Source organism: Fistularia commersonii, chromosome 11 (assembly GCF_037954325.1).
Source record: "Fistularia commersonii isolate RoL2024-O1a breed Wild chromosome 11, RoL_Fcom_v1.0, whole genome shotgun sequence".
Classification (NCBI taxonomy): Eukaryota; Metazoa; Chordata; class Actinopteri; order Syngnathiformes; family Fistulariidae; genus Fistularia; species Fistularia commersonii.
The window spans coordinates 15,322,200-15,331,642 of record NC_141294.1 but is presented as its reverse complement, the minus strand read 5'-3'; the positions used below and the strand labels follow the sequence as shown (position 1 = coordinate 15,331,642).

Below are 9,443 nucleotides of genomic sequence, written 5' to 3'. Positions count from 1 at the left end.
ATTCAATATGACCTTACGCTACTTTAGGTTTTTGGGCTACAATGAAGGACACCTCAATTAGCACAGCAACTCCTCTTACACCTAGCATCGACTCTTCCATTGGCAACTTCAGGACGACACCTCAATTAGCATAACATTAGCACAGCAACTCCTCTTACACCTAGCATCAACTCTTCCATTGGCAACTTCAGGACGACACCTCAATTAGCATAACATTAGCATAACAACTCCTCTTACACCTAGCATCAACTCCTCCGTTGGCAACTCCAGAACGACACCTCCATTAGCATAACAATTCCTATTACACCTATTATCAACTCTTCCATTGGCAATTTCAGGATGACACCTCCATTAGCATAACATTAGCATAACAACTCCTCTAGCAGCTAGCATCAACTCCTCCGTTGGCAACTCCAGAACGACACCTCCATTAGCATAACAATTCCTATTACACCTATTATCAACTCTTCCATTGGCAACTTCAGGATGACACCTCCATTAGCATAACATTAGCATAACAACTCCTCTAGCAGCTAGCATCAACTCTTCCATTGGCAACTCAGAACGACACCGCAATTAGCATAACAACTCCTCTTACACCAAGCATCAACTCTTCGATTGGCAACTTTAGAACGACACTTCAATTAGCATAACATTAGCATAGCAACTCCTCTTACACATAGCATCTACTCTTCCATTGACACAAGCCACCATAACCTGGATCCACCTAAAAACCCTTGCAGTTATAATTGGAAACTCCCAGTCGAAGAAATTGAAGTCCGGGTGCCAAGACAAGAAGATTTTCTGACCAGTATTCACCATTACCCAGATGATGGAGGACCTCCACAGACATCTTCTGACTGTTGTGGAAATATTTTATGTAACTAGAAAGAAAAAGAAACAATGCTTATCATCTAAACTCATGTCTCCATGGGGAGGGGAGGGAGACCGACAAGTCCAAACACTAGTATGAGCACAACCTTGGAGGTTTCCTTGCTTCAATAACTGTCTGTCCTCCGAACGTGTCCTTTTCTGATACGAAAAACCAAGTCGACGTCTCCTGACTGATGGAATGTGCCCTTCAAGATGGCACCTCATCTTACTGTTGGACCAGACATGTATGCTTCCTCTCTATCCATAAAAACCCAGTCCTACTGTGTGTTCTGCCGACTACTGTGCTCTGCAAGACTTGTACCTTTTGAGGCTTAAAACTAAACGTCCAAAAACCATTCTGACCAGTCTTATTCACCAACTTTCTTCAAGAAGCCTCCGAAAAATTGCACGACACAACTTTGTTTTTAGTCTGGGACTGTGAAAACCATTGGATGTGTAAATGCTTTTCTATAACGGGTTCAGACGGGCATTGGTTTCCCCCGACTCGGCGCTGAGAGGCGAAAATCAGCATTCTTGTATAAAAGTTAAGCAGTGAAATGAGGTATTTTCCCCTTGTTTACAAGAAACTGAACATTATTCTGACCCTGGACAAAGCTTACGACAAACATTCACCTTTGAATTGGACTTTTCTTATTAAGAAATGCTTTTATAAATGATTTTCACAGCAATATCGTGTATTAAAATGGTCACCTTCGTCACACTGGTTTGTTTTTTCCCGGTGGTTTCGTGTGTCTGTTTGTTGCTCTTCACCTTCTGGACCGGCAGCTTCAGAGATCCGGGGCTTCCTCTCTTCCGAAGGTCCTGGAATAAACAAACTCCATCCCTGGTCTTCTTGAGAAGAGCCGGAGCTCCTCGGGATCCCGCTTCATCTTTGTGAAACCTGGTCGACGCTAGACACTTTCTCCCGGCCAGGGTTTGAAATGAAAAAGGCGTGGGGGGAAAAAAAAACTTAAAATAACATTTATTTTCAGACAGGAAAAAAAAAAAAAAACAAACAACAAAAACAAACCAGCAACACACAGGTGAGTGAGCTACTGAGTGGATCAGAACGTGCTGCGTCCCGGAGGGGAAACGAACGGGTGTCGGACACGTGAAGAAGTCTGAACGTAAAGAGTTCTTGCTCGAAAGGAAAAACAGTTAAAAAGGCTTGAGATCATTAAAAGACTTTCGCTCGCCGCTTTCCTGGATGAACAAACCGCGACGGCGCTCGCCGCCGCCGCCGCCTGCCTGACACACTAATCGAGTCCGTAGAAAACAACCCCCGGGGGTGATTTGAAAAACTAATCTTAAAAAAATATCTCTCATTTGTCATGATCTACTGGAAACATCCGTCGGGGTTTTTTTTTTTTGTTTTATCCCGAAAAACCAGCGAAGAGAAGAATCCTGGTAAAAAGGGCCCCCCCCCCCCCCCCCCCCTCGAGCGTCCCCGCCTCGGAACCCCGAGAACATCAGCTCTCCTGGTTGTCCTTCACCAGGAGGACCGTGTGCTGTCCTCCGCTGGACGCCATCACCACCTTGCGGTTCTCCAGCTGCTTCCCCGTCATCTTCACGGGACTCCACTCGTCGTCCTCCTCGCCGGTGCCCAGCTGCAGGTTGGTTCCCATCCCCCAGGCGTACACCGACCCTGCGGCGCCACGGGGAGAGGGTTTGGAGACGACGGATCGACCGCGAGAGAGGCGGCGGCGGCGGCCCGGCGGCGCTCTCACCTTCCTTGGTGACGGCGAAGCTGACCGACGCCCCGCACGTCACGCCGCCGGCCGGCTCCATCCCGTTCACCGGCGTGGGCTCGCTCTTCTCCTCGGCGCCCCGGCCCAGGCCCAGGCGGCCGTACTCGGCCCGGCCCAGGCTGTACACCTGCCCTGGAAACCACACTTCCTTGTCATACCAGGACATCTTCTTCTGACCCTCTGCTCTCATATCCTCCTTCAAACCTCCTCGTCGGACATCCACTCGCCCTCCAGCCTGGCAGCTCCGTCAACACCACGCTCTCTTATCTAATTCCCCACGAAGCTCATTGTCTCATAAGAGGGAATTGGGTTTGGTCACGGCGCGGGTATCAGCTGATCTACCGTCATTTCCGGACGATAAGCCGCGACTTTTTTCACGTAAACAACGATGCGGCTAATATGAGGACGCTAACGAGCTTCACGCCGCTAAAACGTTTCTCCTCGTCACATCGGACCGATGAAATGGCCGGGAAATTCTGAGTCCGTTCAACTCCGACACCGAAGAAGACGACTTTGACGGTTTCAGTGCGCAGGAGGAAGCCCGAGATAGCGACCGGCTAGCCGGTGCGGCTAATATTGAGGTGCGCTCAATAGTCCGGAAATTACGGTATATACTACTCATACTACTTACAACTGTTTATACTACTTATACTAGTACTCAAGGCCTCGGTGTGAAATGCACGCCACTGGTAACCACTGGACATTTGCTACTTTGCAGTTCAGCCCTCGCTACTTTTTTTGGGGGGGGGGTTCTGTTCTTACAATTTCTTTAGAGGTTTTTTGCCGTATTAGAATTTTTTTTTGGGGGGGGGGGTGTAATAGCCATATTCTAGCCTAAAAAGAAAAAAACAATTGAAAAAAATATAACAAAATTAAATTTGTTTGATAAAACACGAGATCTCCTTTGCTAAACAAAGATACGCAGCAGGAGCGACCGGCTAGCCGGTGCAGCTTATATTGAGGTGCACTCAATAGTCCGGAAATTACAGTAATTCGATGCTTCTTAATGCCACTTTATACAGATTTAACACCCGTGTCCGTTTATAATAACATCGATGACAGGTGTGTACCATACATACGACCTTCTGCGTGACAGCCGAGCTAAACGATCACGTGGATTTAACTTTGTAGTTTGTTTTCTTTTTGCACCGTCAGAACACCGTCCAGAAACAAGAGGCTAAATGGGTAACGTCATCGTCGAAATGTTTATATTGCCTGATCAAAACAAATTGCAAATGTTTTTTCTACTCAGTGCATTTACATTTTTAACGCCTGTCACTATTGAATTCAAGGCCTTTTAACGTGATTGAAGGCCTTTGTTTTTGCAGAATCTATGTATTTTTAATGTCGGCGGCGCGGCGGTTAGCGCTTCCGCCTGGCGGCCAGGAGATCCGCGGTTGGACCTCCTGCGTCTGCGCGGGTTCTCCGGGCACCGAACCCCGGATCCAAAACCGTCCGACCGAAGCGCCGGCTGCGCTTTACCTTCGGCGTCGAGGCAAACGGTGTGATGCTGTCCTCCGGAGAAGTCCACCCAGGACGTGGTGGAGTTTTTGAAGCACGTCAGTTTGACTGGGACGAAACACATCTTGGTGCTTTTGGTGCCTGGGCGGAGGAAAGGCGGAAAGAAAGTTATCTTTTACTGCTTGTCGCAGGAGGCCCAGGGAGATATCCACGAGGAACGATCAGAAAACACTAACCCAGCTGGTGGTAGTTGGACAGGCCGAATCCGTACACGTGGCCGTCTTTGGACACGGCGAAGGTGAAGTACGCCCCGCAGAAGGCATCCACGAAGTGCACCTTCCCTTTCACTTTGACCACCTGCGGTTCCAGCAGCCGGCCTGAAACCGCGGGAAACGTACTAAACAAGGGCGGATGCGAACGGGAAAACTGAATCCGTCCCGTCCACCTCGCCGATTCGGCTCTTCTTACCGAGGCCCTTTCTGCCCCCTCTGTTGGAGAAATGCTCCGGGACCCTGCCCAGCTGCCCCTGCTCCGCCGTGCCCGACGTGTAGAGGTTCCCCTCCAGGGTCACCAGCACCAGGTGGTCGTTGCCTGGTCAGAGCGGGAGGAAGGTCCGAGGTCACTCGCCACGAAGGTTGGACGGCGCGGCGGCGAAGCGGACCGGGTCTCACCTGACGCGATCTTCACCACCGCTTCCGGCACGGTGACCTTTGTGGGGAGAGGAGACGGTTTCATGGGCTCCAGGAGGCCGATGACGCCGTTGTTGTCCTGGAGGAAGAACACACACATTCAGGGTTAAACCGGTGGAGACACACCCTAAGATAGGACGGCATGTGTGGAAGAAAGACTTGTCTGATTCGCCAAACTCTGTCAAAAAAGTCAACTTTCTTGAACAAGAATAACCAAGAATTTATCGACTCGGGTAAAACGAAACGTGTCGCTCGGTTTGTATTATCCCAGTGCCGACAGCGGACCTCTAGAAATGTCTCCCGCATCGGTCCGAGCTGTGCGCGGGGTCTGTTCTGCGGGAATTGAAATGAAAAAAATAAAAAAATAAAATCTTATTTTGAGAAAAATCAAGAGGGAGCACTTAAGGAACGGGGGAGGAAATAGGGATGGAAATTGCCAGTGTGCCACCGAGCATTAATGAAGGACTGATGAGTAAACGAACAGGAGACGCCGGAGAGTCCTGAGAGACCAGCGCCGCCGAGGTGAAAAACACCGGTATATCATAAGGTCATAGTACGGCGGAATATCAATTTCAGCTTCTATTTAAAATCAGCTTCACGTTCGAAGCCCCCTTCCCCCCCCCCGCCTTATAAATAACCAGGACTGTGAGGTTTGAAAAACTCAGCCCCTGGAGGACGCTATTAAGAGAAATCAGAACACGGGTCATTAAAAAAAAAAAAAAAAAAAAGCGGGGTTCAAAAGCTTCGAACGGGTGAAAATAACTGATTAGATATGCAGAGTCAATTAAAGGAGGTCTGAGGATCCAGAGAGCTGCTGACGGGGACACAGAGATCCTGCAATGTGCAGAGGGACGGCGTTAGCAGCCTGGCAGGTAGGAATGCAAAAAAAAAAAAAAAAAAAAAAACATAACTGTCCGCAAGCTTTAATATGGTAATACAAAATACTCAGGGGATTTGAGGAAAAAAAAAACAACATAGATAGTTTAATTACAGATCAGCACATTCTGCTGCTGCGCAAAGTGCCCACCTAGCATACGATCATTTTGGGAATCTGATTTGCTAAACTTGCTGTCGTGACCGACGCGATCCGGGGGAGGAACTGCTATCGAACACGGACTGCACACGAATTCAGCGTTTACGTCCAACTTCCCGAGCTCAAATGTTCATGGAAGCACGAGAGAAAGGTTAATCTTTCACGGTTATGTTGATTTGTTATTTCGCAGCAGAAGGTGGACGGGCAGCTGTCGCTGCTCAGCTCCGTCGGGCAGCAGAGAAGTTCAGCGCCAAATTCCAGGGAAGGATTAAAAAACAGGAGGACATTCACCATATATTAGATGTATTTGAGGGTGCAGCATTAGAGAATCAGGCACACGGCGGGAAAGAATTTGCTCCTGATCGGACCGCGGACGGATAAATAAGATAAGCAGAAACTCGGACGTGAAGAAAGCGGAGCGGGGCAACAGGCGTTCTGGAAAATTATACTGGAGGGTTTGCGGCGCGTGGGCGGAGGAGGGGATTAAAAACATTACTCACTGTCAGACATACACGGGCACAAGCAAAGGTAAAACAGGTGGCTGCAAACGGCAGCGGACTGACCCTGAAGGAGCCCCATATGTACACGGTTCCGTCCTCGGCGAGCGCGGCTGTGTGGCTGTCTCCCGCAGACACCTGGACCACCTTCTCGTCCAGCGTCACCTTCCCCGGGACCATCTCGGAGCCTTCCTCCGCGGTGTCCCTGCCGAGCGCCCCTTCGTCGTTGCAGCCGAACGTGTAGACCTTAAGGACAGACGTGGACGGAAAGCGCGTGTTCTTTTCCGGGAGGATCCGGGGACGGGGCCAAAATATTGGAAAGGGATCGTGGAGGAGGAGTTCGGAGCGGGACAACTTACGAGGCCGGTGTCACTCAGGCACACCGTGTGCATGCCTCCGGCGACCACTTGCACTATTTTTTCGGAGAGGGTTAAGAGAGCCGGCTTCTTCCTCTCAATGATGTCCTCGCCGAGACCCAGTTGTCCGACATCACCCTGGCCCAGAACAAGAACCTGGCCGGCCTCTTTACCGTGGCTCCGGTGGGAAACTGACGGAAAGAGACGCGGCGGATGGCAGATACACTCGTGACCGTAAAATCTTTAAAAACAAAACTCCGATGTTGAAAGGGTCAGCGACTCACCTTTCACCCTCTTGGTGTCATGCTCGTCCTTCACTATGGCTTCTGACTTCCTCTTGGTGGTTGCCTTTTTAGTCGGCATGGTAGCGAAACTTGAATACTTTGGGGACAGAAACAGAGAGGACGTTTCTCTATACAGACCAGACACGTATGATCCTGACAATTAAACTTTAGGACTATCTGTAAACAGCTTTTATTGTTATTTCTTTGGCGTGGAAGCAAATTGTACGAGATGCAGGACATTTTTTTTCTGCTCTCGCTGGATATTCCATTCTAACAGGCCAGCGCCACAAGTATGGTTGATGATCTGATCCTGGTCCTGGTCCAACATTCTGCGGAAACAAGTGTGATGTTGAAACCCGAAGCCTCTAGTGCACTAACGCACAAGGGCAAAGGATATGGCGGCACAGGAGGTTCAACTTCTCAGACACCACTTGAAATGAGGATGCCAAACAGAATTAAAAATATGTTTTTGCTGTGTGTGTGTGGAGAGGGTGTATATGAAATGACGCGGAGGGAAAAGAGTTTTAATAATGCCCTCATTTTGAAGGATAACAAAAATAAATATTCCACAGCTTGATTCATACAAACCTGCAAACTTCTGCAACCTGTGTTGGTAACCTCAGATTGAGACAAGGGGGATTTTCATTTCCTGATAATCCAAATAAAAAAAAAAAAAAAACAACTCACAAGCCTGCTTGCTAACAACAAACCCAGTGTTCTTCCAAGCAGCACAACGCCTGCAGGAGCTGAGCAGCTGTGAAAGAGTGACTGGCGCAGATGTTTGCAGCTCCTCCTCGCCACAGAAAAGCCCGAGTGCATCGGCTAAAAGTCAGGGGGGGGGGAAGAGACTATTTGATTTCTTTAAATCGGGAGTCTCTGACCTTTGGGTCGCATCCATGCACCGGTTGACCGCTCCGGCTTGCAAGTCCTCGCTGCTTTATTATGTCATAATTCAAAAGTGTAGCGTGATCCAACGTGGGCATCGGCGATGCGCATGTGGCGTCACCATGGTTGAGAGGCGACACGTCGATTTTCGAGCAAAAACAACCGTGTCACGGTTATTTTACATACACACGGCGGGTGGACGCGAACGGCGGACGTTTTTTGAGGCACGGTTGATGAAATGCGAAGGTTTAAATCACATTAACCACACTGAGGATTGAAGCTAGCAAGCTAGCGGCATTAGCATCACAGTCAGCAATGAATGAACAACAACGACATTGCGTTTTACACGAACCACAAACCCAAGGCTTGAAAAACATTTGGTCTGTTACTACGTTTTAGAACCAGCCGGTGTACACGCTAACACTTTTACTAACCTGAAATGTGCAGTAGTGTGTAATCTGCTCCTAGGACAGCGAACAAGCGTAGAATCGTAGGTTGTTTCCGGTTTCTTGACGCATGCGCAGACGCAGGGGAACTCATGACATCGCGAGGTTTCAAAATCCCGCCCACTTAAAGGGACAGAAGGTCCACCTGGAGAAGAGGAAGAGCTGCAGGAAAGTCAATTAATATTGGCAGAAAGAGTCAATTAGTGCTATCAGCAGAGTGCACATAGGTCATTTTATTGAATATGCAATAAACTGCATCCTGTCAGGGTCAAATTACGATACCTCAGTATCATCCGATGTTTTTGTAATTGCATTGTAATAGCCCCTTAATGTAAAAGGTAATTGGAGTACTTGATATCGGAAGGTTTAATCTATAACCGGAATTATTGCCGTTTCAGGTTTTGTGTATTTTGTTTTAGAAAAGATACTCTTTGGAGAGGCCACTGAAATACACGATGGAGAAAATATAGGCAGTTTCCCACTTCCCACACAACTCAGTGTAGTTTGGCAAAGGCATGAAATACCGTCTGGAATTAATTCCGCGTCCATCCAAACAGTCACTGAAGAACCTTAACCTGTTAATCCTTAGGAAAAGTTGGATTAGCGGGCCTGCGTTCGAATAGCCGATCACGTTCGGCTTTAGCTCAGGCTCTGATCTGGAATCATTTCTCATCTCAGCAGTTTATACTTCTGTATAATAACATGTCCAAATAATCCTCATCATTTTTAAATAACCTCTCCATTTTCCAAATGTATTCGGTTCCACCAACCCGCTGGCGCAGATCATCTGTGAAGCAAACCAGATGCTGTTTTTCCTCATTTAATCTCTACTCAAGTTGATTTGTTTTTGCCAGTGGCGGTCACCTCTAACTCCATTATGCTGCTGAAACAGTTCATTTCCCAGGACAAGATCATACAGAATACGCCAATTATCGGTCACTAATTTGATTTTTTTTGTTTGTTTGTTTCTATTCAGCCTAATTTTGACATGGTAGCTTTCTTGCTCCAACTGTTTATTCTCAGAAGCAACACAACGTGGCCTCATTAGTGGGCTTTCATTACGATCAGGCTCGGAGACATTCCCGCCACCAGATGTCGTCGGAGCCCCCGTTTAATTTTTACTTTCAGAGATTGGACGACGTGGAACGCTTGACCCCTGCACAGGAACCGC

At 48.2% G+C, this 9,443-nt stretch overlaps 1 protein-coding gene across 1 annotated transcript; it reads right to left on the bottom strand.

The window, feature by feature from the left end:
- Window positions 1–2,303: 2,303 nt before the first annotated feature.
- rcc1 (regulator of chromosome condensation 1) lies at window positions 2,304–8,332 on the bottom strand. The gene is made up of 10 exons (XM_086155247.1): window positions 8,261–8,332; window positions 6,942–7,038; window positions 6,661–6,848; window positions 6,368–6,547; window positions 4,754–4,850; window positions 4,551–4,673; window positions 4,319–4,459; window positions 4,104–4,223; window positions 2,601–2,753; window positions 2,304–2,518 (listed from the first exon to the last, which is right to left on the bottom strand). The coding sequence occupies exons 2-10, from the start codon at window positions 7,018–7,020 to the stop codon at window positions 2,343–2,345; spliced, it is 1,257 nt and encodes a 418-aa protein (XP_086011373.1). The 5' UTR covers window positions 7,021–7,038; window positions 8,261–8,332; the 3' UTR covers window positions 2,304–2,342.
- Window positions 8,333–9,443: the final 1,111 nt, after the last annotated feature.